General features: G+C 47.7%; 2 protein-coding genes across 2 annotated transcripts; both read right to left on the bottom strand.

The window, feature by feature from the left end:
• Nucleotides 1–295: 295 nt before the first annotated feature.
• On the bottom strand, nucleotides 296–6,039 carry F4812DRAFT_441750 (DUF1709-domain-containing protein). The gene is made up of 4 exons (XM_047935260.1): nucleotides 5,702–6,039; nucleotides 2,273–5,606; nucleotides 1,468–2,204; nucleotides 296–1,405 (listed from the first exon to the last, which is right to left on the bottom strand). Exons 2-4 carry the CDS (start codon nucleotides 5,385–5,387, stop codon nucleotides 944–946), a joined length of 4,314 nt encoding a protein of 1,437 aa, XP_047787044.1. The 5' UTR covers nucleotides 5,388–5,606; nucleotides 5,702–6,039; the 3' UTR covers nucleotides 296–943.
• Nucleotides 6,040–7,467: 1,428 nt separating this feature from the next.
• F4812DRAFT_466960 (plasma membrane H+-ATPase) lies at nucleotides 7,468–11,055 on the bottom strand. The gene is made up of 4 exons (XM_047938589.1): nucleotides 10,846–11,055; nucleotides 10,485–10,789; nucleotides 10,204–10,427; nucleotides 7,468–10,145 (listed from the first exon to the last, which is right to left on the bottom strand). Exons 1-4 carry the CDS (start codon nucleotides 11,043–11,045, stop codon nucleotides 7,800–7,802), a joined length of 3,075 nt encoding a protein of 1,024 aa, XP_047787043.1. The 5' UTR covers nucleotides 11,046–11,055; the 3' UTR covers nucleotides 7,468–7,799.
• Between the last annotated feature and the right edge of the window lie 1,647 nt (nucleotides 11,056–12,702).

The raw sequence follows: 12,702 nt of genomic DNA, 5'->3' as shown, positions 1-12,702 counted from the left end.
TGGTTGGTTGGTTGGTTGTGAGTAATGAATTTTATTACCATCAATCAATCAAAAAATATAAATAAAGCAAAAAGCTAGCAACGAGCACGATTCCCTAACTACAAAATCCTCTCAACCCTTAAAACGTTTCCCTTAGTAAAAAAAAAAACTCCCCTCTCGCCCGGGCGCCATGCATGCCATCTCACTTCCCTCTCTCTCTCTCTTTCTGAAGGGGGGTAAGGTAGGGTAGGGTAAGGGTGTAGTAGTAAGGGGGGTTGGGGGGAATTGACCAGCCTTCACACAAGTAGCTCCAGGCTTTTTTCTTCTTTTTCTTTGCTTTCGTCCTCGATTACCTTCGAAAGGGGAAGACTAGGAATGAACTTAATCTTCCAAATAATCTCGTCTTCCTTTCCACACAAACATACACACAGACAGACACACATACTCTCTCTGTCCTCCTCTCTTCGTCTCCAATCTCTGCGCGAGGAATAAAAAGATAAAACAAACCAGAAAAAAGACAAAAAGACATCTTTTTGATTGCGTGAGCATCCAGGCGGGGCTGATAAAAAAAAAAGGTCAAACAAAATAACCATCGATCGTCGCGATTAATTAGACCTATACAAAGAACCAGAATTATGAAACAAAAAGAAGAATCCTGTACTTCCGGAGCCAGAATGAGAAAAGAAAAAGTAGTATAGTATCTGTTACGGTAGGCCAAACTGGCCGCGGTGCGTATTCGTCAAAAGAAAAAAAAAGAATCAAGTCGACGAGGAAACAAAACCGGAGTCATGGCGCAATGGCAAGGCGGAAAGGGCGAACTCGAATAGCGTACCGTACGTCTTGATGATCATGAATTCGTTCGTAAGCAGGTCCAACAGATCATTTCGGGCATAATCGTCGTTTCGTCGTTTTCTCTGACGCCAGATATCGTTCGTGAGAGTCTGGGGGCGAAGCCATCTGAGCCTTATACGATCATGCTCTTAGTTCTCGAATGAACTCGTCTGGTCTCGGCGCGCTTGCGAAGCATCTCTTCCCGCTTAAGAACAAGTTCACACCACTTTCGGCGGGAATTGGGACCGTTAGTAGTCTCCTCCTCTTCTCCAGCTCGACCGATAACATCGCCGAGGACCTTCATCCAGCCTTGCTTGTCTTCGCGGGTGTCGGCATAGAAATCGATAATTTCGCCGTTGTTGAAGCGTATACGGAAACCCTCTTCAACAAACATATAGCCTTCTTCCTCTTCCGCGAAGGCAGAACGACGACGTTTGCCGCCGCGGCCCGTGGTCTCAGGGTCTGTTAGCTGTCGTCGATCATCAATAAGTCGCTTGGCATTAGAGAGATTAATCGTGGCACGAGGTTGGCGGGTTGTTTCATGATAAGCCGTAAGCTTGGTGCCAACAAGTTTAAAGTAGCGACGACGCCAATACTGTTGATTCGTCAGATTAGTACCCAATTACTTCTAGGCTGCTTGTTATAAGAGGTACTTACGGGGCAATCTCCTCCTTGTTGGCTAAGGTGGCCCTCCCAATTTCTAGACAGTCTCTCTTCAGCTGCTTTCAGCTCGCGGATACACATGTTCATGCTCTTCGGCATGTCTTCATTGGTGGATCCTTTAGGTCGTGGTACGAAGAGGAGTTGCACCTCCAGTTTGCCGATCTTGTAGGGCGCACGGCGTACGACCGAGTTGCTGGGGACTCCTGAGCGCTTGCTCTTGACGCTGTTGGCAAAGTTAGGCTCCTCGGTAGCCCATTCGTTGAATGTCGCAATCTCCACCATGTATGGTCGTCCATAGCAGCGGGATTCGTGCTCCTTAAGGCAGACATATGCACGCGCGAAGGTTCCATCTTCTGCCGCCAGAGGAGATAGTAGATCCCACGCTGTAGGCATAACACTCTTGTGCTTCGTAGCGGCATCGCGCTGAGCCTGGGCATAGGCTTCCTCTTCGGCGCGAAGGCGAGCTTCCATCTCCTTCCGCTTCTTGGGGCTAGCGAAGACACGAGAGAAAGTAGATGACTTTGGCTTTAGCGCCTTGGTTGGTGCAACTGTTACGCGCTCCGGCGGAGGCTTTTCCAGCTTCACGTTAAGGGTGAGCTGGAATTCCAACTCGTTGGGGACGACAAGTTCGAACTCCTGGCCGATCGGCGCGTTACGAGCCAGCTCGAGCCAGGATGTGGTCACACAGTGTACTCCGTTGTCAAGAGTAAGGCTAAACCATGTTCGTTCATCTTACATAAGGTTAGCATTCATGTTGGCAAACACCTCGCGTTACTAGCTAGTATTGGGGAAAACTTACTCTTAGGCAACGGAAGATCGAGATCCTTCACGCCCATTACCTTGACAAATAGTCTGCCTCGCTCGCCGCACTCCTCGGTTGCCAGCTCGTGGCTATCTTCCTCAGGTAACGAACTCATTGCTGTTGAATTGCTCTCCTGGTTTGGTAAAGGTGGTGCCTGACCACCGAGGCTTGGGCCGTTTCGCTTCTTAATGCTTTTTCTATGCTTACCATTCCAAGGCTCGACGGTCCAAGACTGAGGGCGTTGCTGTTTGATCGGAGAATTTCCAGCAGAGCGGGTGCCTGCTCGCGCTTCTTCGGTTTCTTTGTCGCTGGCTGTGACAAGCTTTGTGTTTTGGCGCATAAGGTAACCTCGCTGTCGTGAAGATCCAATGTTAGTCTTAGGTGTTCCAAGGTTGAAGTTGGTATTATCAGTTATTTGAAGATCGGAGCCTGACGCTTGTCTTTCCGGCTCCTCAAGTGTTGCAAGAGAGTGGTATGCGTGGGGAAGGAATTGGTTATTGACCTTTTGTGCTTCGATGACCCGCTCAAAGTCTTGGTCAAGACTGAGACCTAAGTCGAGATCTAAAGTTAAACTACGCTGCTTAAAGCTTGGGTGCCGTTCGATATAATCGTCGCCGGTAGGAATATCCAAGGAATCAGGTGCCAAATCCCGAGAAAGCCGGTTTCGATGCCTGTCTGGAATTGGTGGTACTATAGGCGCAACCTCTCGGCTTACTTGTCGGCGGGCTTCACGCATAGCAATAATATCCGACGGAGTTGCAGAGGCGCGCGTCTTCAGTTTGGAGCCAGAAGTAGACTTGATGGTTGCCTCACGCTCAGGAATAGCAGGCGACTCAATGGAAAATTCCTCAATCGCTTCACGTTCCTCAGCTTCCTCAGCCTGCCTGGCTCGTTCAGCCTCATCTACCTCTTCACCTTCCTCCATCTCTTCGTCATAATCATCTTCAGAATCAGAGATAGGATGGTGGATAACAGATTCAGGAGTACCTGGTTCCTCTGATACATACTCCTCCTCTTCAGGGTCTCCCCATCCAGAGCCATCATATACAGGCTTCGATATAAGCTTTTCTGGAGTCTTTGATCGTTGTGCGTAAGACTGCGACTCTGGTTCTTTGTGGCTCTCTGAGTGTGTGAGCGCACCTGCTTCCTTAGGCTTCGGAAGCATATGAGATTGTAAACTACGAGAGAAGTCCGCCTCTCTCGAGGAACTAGATATCTGGGGAAGGGTAGCGCTGAAGTTGGTAATAGCACCTTCAGGCACTGGACTTGCTGCTCGAGGAGTCATCACGGACTCTTCCTCAGGCTGTGCATCCCCAGGCTGGGGCTTCTCGGCCTCGTCCGAGTATTGACTCTCTGTATCATCATCGTGGTCACTGTCATCGCTGTCATCGCTGTGCTCACTGTGATCGTGTTCATCACGGTCGTTACGGTTATCATGACCATCCTTTTGAGACGCCACATCATCGTCTTCAGGCCGTTGGAATAGGTCATAGACGTCACCTTTATCATCCTCGCTCTCATGATGAACCACACTGTCCTCATTCGATTCCTCACCGTCATCAAGAATCGAATCTTCGATACTAGCGATGGGGACGTCGGGGTCATAAGGTATGTTGCGGGATAGGCCTGACTCAGGACCCGGTGACAAGAAGGTGAATTCAGAGCCTCGATCAAGCGCTCTGTTGCCATTAACACGGCGCAGGATTGATTGTCGAGAGATGCTGGGGAGCTGATAGTCCATATCCAGTCCAGATAGATCACCCACAGTGTCATCCTCCTCATTGCCTTCATCGTCGTGGTCATCATGGTTGTTATCATCATCATGATCATCATCATGGTCCTCGTGATCCTCGTGATCTTGGTCTTCGTGGTCTCCATGATCTGGAGTAGGACTTGAGGCTCTGTCACGAGTACCTGCTCTCCGCATGCGACGCTCCCGCTGTTGTTCGGCATACATCTTTGCGGAGCTATCAGACTTAGGGCTTGTCTCATCCAGCATCATAAGCTTGAGTCGCTCTTCCAAAGACATGCTACCATTGCCAATATTCTGGAGATCGGACTTGTTTATTGAAGCAGGCGGTGGTGAAGGGAGACTTCGTGGAGAGCCTAGCATACGCTCTGCTGTAGCAGACAGCCCATTGGAAGATGCCGACTGAGACCGAGCATGGCCCATTCCTGGAAGAGGAGGGAGTGGTCGATGCTCACTGCTGGAAGTGGAGGAATCCGTACGTGAATGTTGCGAATGGGGAGACATGGCTTGTGATAAGGCACCTTCAGGCATTGGACTACTATCGAAGCGCGTGTCTCTGTCTTGGCGCCAATCATCAGGCCCAACAACTGGAGTCTTGTCTGTGTCTTCTAGTGTCGCATCGAAACTATCATCCTGGCCATCCATTTCGCCTCCGGGATAATGGCCGTAGATATAGTCATCATCATCATCATCCTCGTCATCCTCAAAGCTACCTTCTCGGGAGTTTGTGCCCACTGAAGACATGTCGGGGGTCGCCATTTCATATTCGTTAATTTGAGGTGGGGCAGCATCGAAGGTTACAGACTTAGCGTGGCGGTGAAGCGACTTGCCACTTGGTAGTTCATGGTTTTCGAATGATGTGTCGGTGAAAACGTCACTGTGTAAATCCTGGCTGCTCTTCAAGCGGGTTGAAGAGGATAGAGATGATTTAGTCGGGGACGCTTGGTCTTTACTCGGGCTTGGGGCTTGTGGAGCAGGGGATGAACGAGTGGCGCCAGTCTTTGTAGGAGTGTATAGGGAGATACTGGTCTGGCTATCTGAACGGCCGTGGGTGGATTGAAAGTTATTGGCAAAAGTATTGCCTTGGACCTTGGCAAGAGGGCGTTCGATTGCTGGTATTCGCATAGGATCGTATTCCTGTTTTTGTTCCCGAGCAAACATAGTACTATTCTTCACGCGCGACGCCTTTTGCAGGCGCTCAATAGAGGAACGCCTTGTAGGCAACGGGGAACCAGTACGACCTCCATAGAAATCGTTTTCGACGCGGTTGTTGACATTGCGATTCTGCCAAAACAGGCGCGGTGAAGTTGTACCATCCAGGGGAGATGACTGGAATGGAGATGAATCTGTATTAAGACCCATCTTCTGACACGATTGGGGTTAGCAAGAGTCAATATGGATTTGAAACTGGATCTAGAATGGAATCACCTTTGGGGACGGGTTCCAACTCGGTGAGTTTCTTCGCTGCTCAGTGGCCGAGATCTCAGACAACGGACGTGGAATGCTACTCTTAATTGGAGATGTAGTCGGTGTGTTGTTGTTGTTATTATTGTTCTTAGCAATACGCAAAGGCTGCGTTACCTATTGATTAAAAGCTGTTAATCATCCTTCTAAATTTATTCCTCCGATATCTTTTTTTTTTTTTGGTTTTTTTTTGGTTTTTTTTTTTTACTTACAGGTTGCCCATCAGAGGCCATACTGAGAGGTAAAAGCTGCAGATTATCTGGTGGCTATTGGCAATTCATTTCTCCCGGGGGAGAATATAAAAAAAAAGAAACGATTTACAAGAGGTATGTTAATTTTCCCGTGGCTGTGCGATGCGGTGCAGGATATGCGGCCTACGAAGATGCAAACAATTCGAGAGATGGCGTTGAAGAGTTGTTTTGACTGGATTTGGATGTTATAGAGGGTTGCTAGGTTGACGGTTGAGGCACCAAGCACCAATAGGTGACAGCTGTAATGTTTACAAGCGGCTGAAAAGTAGGTAACGCCCGAAACAGGCTGAGTTGTCGACCTACTGAAAAGGTAAGAAAAACAGTAAAAACAGAATAATGGTTTCGCGATCGTACGAATGAAAAGAGACACACATCAATGGTATAATTACCACTGTTAGATAATTAGCAGTGAAGGAATTATCTTTGGTCCGTAAGAAATGGAAGAGGGAAACAAAAAAAAATGTTGTGATGTTAATAACAAGTGACCGAGGTTCTTGATCACAGGTTGCAGGAGGTTATTTGGATGGCTGCGGAGGGTAAACAGACATGGGCAAGGGTTGGCCTTGGTGGGGAGTGGGGGATAAACCAATGGATACCAAGGGTACCCAAGCATTTAACCCAAGCCAAGCGCTATCGTCCAGTTGCCCCACCAAAAAATACATAATACCCCCCCATAACATGCCCAAATATACATCAAAATATACATCAAATGTACAAGTTCCCGCCGCTAAATCGAGGAAATCACCGCCGTTCTGTCCAGCCTTTTCCCGTCGCAGTTGCCCCGCCAACACGATAACTTGACAGCCGCTAACCGCTCCAAAGTTATCGTTTGTCTCAAGTTGATCTTAGTTACTGGGATACGTGTGCACCATTATGCACAGAATACAGTAGTAACTGTTGTGCGTACAGCCAGCCCATGACCGACTTTCCGACTTGCTTACCTTGACGAAGTGTCCTATTGTCCGGATGTTGACAGGCACATTTCTGGTAAGATGGTAGGAGGTAGGAGGTAGGTAATAATTGCAGTAACCTACAGTAGCCTACCTGAAGCAGTAGCGTTGGGCATAATAATACCCAACTTGATTGTTTACCTGTTATTAAACAATGCCTCCCTGGGTACCTAACCTAGGTAAGGACTCGAACTTCAGCTTGCGACTAGTTATAATCAACTAGTTATGTTTACATAGTTACCAAATGTTTTATGAAGCAAACAATGGGCATGAATGGATTAGTAAAGTATAAGTTAGCTAACCTTGCTTAAGGTAGTACTAACCTTACGTACCTGTTCTAGGTTACATACTTTAGGTTACCCAGGTAGGTACCTAAGGTAGGCATGTATAACATGTCGCTACCTTAATAGCTACCTTAAGTACGATTTAGTTACACGCATATCACATAGATATCTTCTGCAGCTCTTCGCTCAGATAATAGAGACCGCGGGTACTTACATCAATGCATTATATGAAGTAGATAACATGTACCTAGTAACAATGCAACAATGTAGGTACCTGTTACCTAACACGGCATATATGTTACAGTTAGGTATGCAAGTGCAAGCTGTGCGATTTCAAAAAAGGTTCATTCAAATGTTTTAGTTGGTTTAAACTTGCATGCTTGTGTTACGACCTTGGGTATTTCTATAGCTCGTATTTGGATACCTCATTTTTGGTTGAGGCTATAATTTTAATTTTACCCAAGAAAAGAAACGGCCAAAAAAAAGGAGCAGGGGGGATAGGAGTTAGATAGAATCTGTACGGACTTACTACTTACTACTACACACCTCTTTTTTCTTTCTTCAAAGCCACATGTTCATAATTACAAGCAACTCCGGTTCCAGCTAAGTATCTTATTGATTCCACAAAACATCGAAGAATCAGGGGTAAGATGCATCGCTTTGATCAAAAACAGCTACAGACGCCAGACCGCCAGATAAAAAAAAAACAATTGTAACAGATAAAAAGGAATCTTCATTTGAATTTCCTCTAGTCAAGACTGGTTTGGTATCAATCGCACTAAAACCCCAAGATACTTATTATAATCATACATTAATTAACCCTTTTTATTCTTCCTCCTCGACCACTTGCTTCTGAGCAATGTAAAAGCGGTCACCACCCTTTTCATCCCGCTCGTGCTCCAGCGCAACCTTACTTAGATGTGTAAGGATGTTCTCCATCATCGTATCCTGGGCCGATCTCTTCTTCCGGCCGAGGTCGTTGAGACTTTGCATGCGAGTCATCATCTGGTAGATGATAGCGATGACGATCACACATGCAATCGAGTAAATCCAGACGACAACAATAGTCAAGATATCCGTAGCGCCGTTCTCAGACAGCTTGGCGGACAGCGTCGCTGGGCTAGAGGGTTCACCCAGGCCGCCCGAGAACCAGCCGAAGCCAGCGAAGAGAGACGCAAGGATGTCGACGCCGAAGATCGCGCTGACTAGCTGCCACGAAGGATATGTCTCAAAGCCGCGTGTGACGAAGATAAGCCAGTTCTCCGTGAGCGATACCTGCAGGAAGATAATTTCTTGTACGCCACCGTATTCCTGGATAACGCCATCAGGGAGCCAAAGCGTGCCACGGAGAATCCAGGTACCGAGAGCAAGTAGAGCACCGAGGACAACACTGATGATCCAGATCTTAGGGAGCTGCCACTCCACAGGTCGCTTTTCGTAGTGAGCAGTATCGTAAGCAACAGCAATTGTAGCCAAATCAGCAAATAGAGCCAAGAAGACAATCAAATCCGCACGGATAGTCTCGTTGATAATGAGCATAGTCGTAACCAAGTAGATTTCGAGATGTAGGCAGAGAGCAATCCGGTATTGAATGTAGGCCTTCATGCGCTGGAAAATCTGGCGGGAGATCTTGATGGCAGAGACAATGGTGCTAAGACCAGGCGCCAGGAACACAATGTCAGCAGCGGCCTGGGCAGCCTCAGTAGCCCCTTCAACAGCGATACCACAGTCAGATTTCTTGAGGGAAGGAGCGTCATTGACACCGTCACCAGTCATAGCAGTCAAATGACCACGTTGTTGAAGCATCTCAACTACCTGGTATTTATGCTCGGGGAAGACCTCAGCAAATCCGTCGGCTCTCTCACAAAGATCGTGGATCGCGGTACCAGCCATATCACTGTGGAGTAGCTTGTCAGAGTTGTAGACTTTAGTGCCTAGAGCAAGCATACGGCAAGTCTCTTTAGCAATAGCAATAGCGTCACCAGTAAGCATCTTAACCGAAAGACCAAGAGCCTGAGCCTCAGCAATGGTTTGGGCAGTGTCAGAACGAGGAGGATCGAAAAGAGAGATCATGCCGAGCATTTCCCACGGGCCATCTTCCTCCTGAACAGCAACAGCGAGAGAACGGAAGCCGCGGCGAGCAAATTCAGTGGCCTTCTCCTTAAACAGGGCAGTTTGCTCTTCGCTGCAGTTCGTCAATGCCAAAACAGCCTTGGGTGCTCCCTTAGCACATGTGTACCGGACACCTTTGTGAGTGCAAACAGCAGTAATCCTCTTGGAAACGGGGTCGAAGGGAGTAAACTTCTCGGTCTTCCAGCCCTCGCTGATCATCTCCTTGGCCTTGGGGTAACGCTTAAGGGTAAGGACAGTGATTTTGTCAATAGGGTCGAGGGCTTTGATGTTGTGAGACGAAGCTAGAGCAGCAACAGCCATCATCCAGTTGATGTCGACACCATCCATAACGAAGGGTTCTCGGACGGAAAGCTGATTAGCAGTAAGAGTACCAGTTTTGTCGGAGCAGAGAATGTCAACGCCAGCAAGCGACTCGATAGCCGTCAACTTCTGCACGATGGCCTTTTCCTTAGCAAGGTAGGCAGCGCCAACAGCCAAAGTGGTGGTAGTAACAACTGGTAAACCAACGGGAACACCAATGATAAGTAAAATCAATGCATACGTCAGCAAGTTGTTTGAGCTCTCCTCCGATTCGACAATGTGGAGGTTGCGGTAAAATCCACCAATCCAGGAAACGAGAATCCAGAAGACGACCAAAACAAGTAGTGTAGTACCGATCGAGTCCATGATAGCTTTGAAGTGTCCAGAGTCCTTAGCTCCTTGAACCAGGCTAGCAGTTTTTCCCACGAACGAAGCTTGAGCACCAGAGGTGACCACGCCGTATGCCTTGCCACGCTTGCAACCAGTAGTGTAGTAAACAGTATCAGTCATGTACTTGTCAACAGCAAGGGATTCACCAGTAATGGCACTTTGGTCGATAGCAACGATTGCATGGCCCACATGAGGAGTCCCCTCGTCTTCTTCAAACTTCTCCCGACGTGGTGATGTGACATCTTGAGCTGAAAGTTCCGCATTGTATTCGGCCTGGCCATGAGGGTTATCATATTCGCAGATAAGACGAGCGTCACCTGCAACAACATGGCCTTCTTCAATGATAATCTAACAAAAAATTAGATTCTTGTATATGGTAAAGAAGGGACCCCGAAATAGAACTTACAATGTCACCCGGTACTAGCTCCCTGGCTTTGATTTCCTTCTCCTGGCCGTCGCGGACGACACGTGCCTTCATAGCAATATCTCCCTTCAGACTGGCGACAACATCGGCAGCTTGCTTTTCCTGATACCAACCGACGATCGCGTTCAGTAGCAGGATACCGATAATGATACCGCCGTCAAGCCAATCTTCAATAGCCAGCGCAATAATAACAGCAACCTCCATGACTATTGAACTTGTTAGCTCATGGGCACGTAAAAGGCAATTAGCAAGGTATCACAAACCATATAGGACAGGGCCACGGAAGAACCCAATAAACTTGATCAACATGTTCTCCTTCTCGGTCGACAGCTCGTTCCACCCAGAATATTTCCGTCTTCTCTCAACTTCCATCGACGAGAGACCCTCTTTGATGTCTGTGTTCAACCAGTCGCTCGGCGTCTCGAAGTCACTCAGAGACGCGCGAGCATAGCCGCTCTTGCCACCTCTCCAGAATGCCCACCATGGCCTCCCCTGTTCTTGCTGGGAGAAGTCCTCCTCCCCCGCTTCCGCATGCGGATCTCTGTATGTGTCGACATAACGAATCAAACTGGTGACTAGGTTAGCCGTTATCAAATATCGCCGTTCCTCTGCTGGAACACTAACGCTTTGTACTCATCCAAGTACGGGTTGTCGCCGTGATTGTTCTTGTCAACAATATTATTCCTTTCAGTCTCAGTCAAGAAGCTACCCGCCTCCAGGTCTTGTTCTGTGGACGACCCATCTAGTGCAGTGTCGATGTAGTTGGATGGGGTTTTCTCCTTCTTGTGGCCGAAAGCCTTAATTTTCTTGAAATTAGGTACCATTATGACCTTTAGTACAGCCCAGCTGTATCGAAGAAATTAAATAAGAAAAATAAGGAAAAGAGATATGCGGAAGGCGAGGGAGAGAGGAGAGGAGAGGATGGAAGCGGCGGGAGTGATAAACCAGCACAAAAGCTCCATTCCGAAAAGTTGAGAATCGCGCTCTACTTATACAACTTCTCAACGGGTGTAAAAGGAGACGACGCCGGAGATCATAGCGAAATTCTTACCGAGTTAACTCTAAAGCATCCCCGGGAGACGCCATCTTACAATCTTACAAGGGAAGACGATCCGCATTCAAGCTATGGAAATAGCAGAACTACCTTATTGTGTGTGTACAATGCGGCAATCTGAAGCTTGTCACGAAAGTACCTCGCTGCTAAGATTTCCATCCACAATGAAGCTTTGATATGAGACGGATTGACCAATTACAGGCCGAGTTAGCGTTGAATTAGGTGTAGGGGTCTCTCTGACAAAAAGGCCCGTGGTTTTATGTCGATCCGTTTCGAGTCGACCATTGCTAGCTCGAAATAATTCGACGGTAGCACCTAGCCAAGACACGGCCAAATATCGCGGCTAGGAAAATGCCTCACCGGACGCCGGTTCACTGATCGATCTCATACGCGAGTCTGGGGTTGTCGTAAAGGCGCGCACACGTAGTCCCTTGTGACGGTTTCAGCGCTGACCCAGAGATGAAACCGCCGGTCGTTGGACTCGGAAGCGAAGCACGTGACGAATTATACTATCTATGGATCTATCATCCCAACGTTGAGTAAACAAAACAATGATATATGTTGAAATGGAAACAATAAGTGGCCAAGCTGTCGGGGTAGACTTCTCACAGAGTTCCCATCTCGGCTCTTAAGAAGACATTGGGTGCCAAGAAGAGACCTATCAGAGATCATCGTTTCCAGAAATAGCTAAGACAAGACAGAAACCACAACAAGCAACAACAAGATATATACTATTAATAACTTACGCTTGGCATTTATTGTCTGTAATTTTCGTTGTTGCGATGCATTATACTAGAAGGCCTGCGTTAGCAGATGAAGCAAAGAGCTCGTTAGCCGTCAAAATCCCAAGATATCAAATCTCGGTTGACTAGGCGGGATATGATGAAGTCCCCAGGCTTAAATGTCGTGTTAAGCCTCTCGGAAATGAAGTTTAACGTCATCTCTAGCTGCGGCCCTTCTCGACTACAAGGGCCGGGCTACAATAACGGAGACGACCTATGTAGTAGTAGTACGAAGATCTATCGGGATCCTTGAAACCCCACGGGAAAAGGCAGCCTCACATCGTCTAGCTCGCCTAGGGTTGCGATACGATGGCCAATCGACAAGAGATTGCTGCGGAACCTTCATCCAAACCTCCCTAGGTACTATGCAGAAACTTGAGACTGTGGCCCCGACATGACTATTACGGTCGATATTATCATCCATTGTATATCATATTAGTCTAGTACCTAACCTTATGGCGATAGTAATCCGTACGCCGGAGCAAATTGTCCTCTTGACGGGGTTGATAAATTCTGCCACTAGGCTGATGAAACTCGAGAGCATCAAATCACAGGTATCTAACTTACTCTGCGATTCTCTAGACGGCAAGGCAATTGTCGCCATTCGCTAATGTACCCAGCGTCGCGCCAAAGGAGAGTCGAGAA

This window comes from Daldinia caldariorum, assembly GCF_022478825.1.
Source record: "Daldinia caldariorum strain CBS 122874 unplaced genomic scaffold F4812scaffold_18, whole genome shotgun sequence".
Taxonomy (NCBI): Eukaryota; Fungi; Ascomycota; class Sordariomycetes; order Xylariales; family Hypoxylaceae; genus Daldinia; species Daldinia caldariorum.
Note: the sequence above shows the minus strand (reverse complement) of the source record. Positions and strands in the feature narration are given on the sequence as shown.

What these genes read in the sequence shown, in the direction of transcription:
- F4812DRAFT_441750 (XM_047935260.1), bottom strand. Translation starts at nt 5,387, where the DNA reads ATGGGTCTTAATACAGATTCATCTCCATTCCAGTCATCTCCCCTGGAT. An exon ending in CGATCTTCCGTTGCCTAAGA is followed by an intron (nt 2,205 to 2,272) that starts GTAAGTTTTCCC and finishes ACCTTATGTAAG; the next exon opens with ATGAACGAACATGGTTTAGC. An exon ending in AACAAGGAGGAGATTGCCCC is followed by an intron (nt 1,406 to 1,467) that starts GTAAGTACCTCT and finishes ACGAATCAACAG; the next exon opens with TATTGGCGTCGTCGCTACTT.
- F4812DRAFT_466960 (XM_047938589.1), bottom strand. Translation starts at nt 11,045, where the DNA reads ATGGTACCTAATTTCAAGAAAATTAAGGCTTTCGGCCACAAGAAGGAG. An exon ending in TACTTGGATGAGTACAAAGC is followed by an intron (nt 10,790 to 10,845) that starts GTTAGTGTTCCA and finishes CCTAGTCACCAG; the next exon opens with TTTGATTCGTTATGTCGACA. An exon ending in AGCTAGTACCGGGTGACATT is followed by an intron (nt 10,146 to 10,203) that starts GTAAGTTCTATT and finishes ATTTTTTGTTAG; the next exon opens with ATTATCATTGAAGAAGGCCA.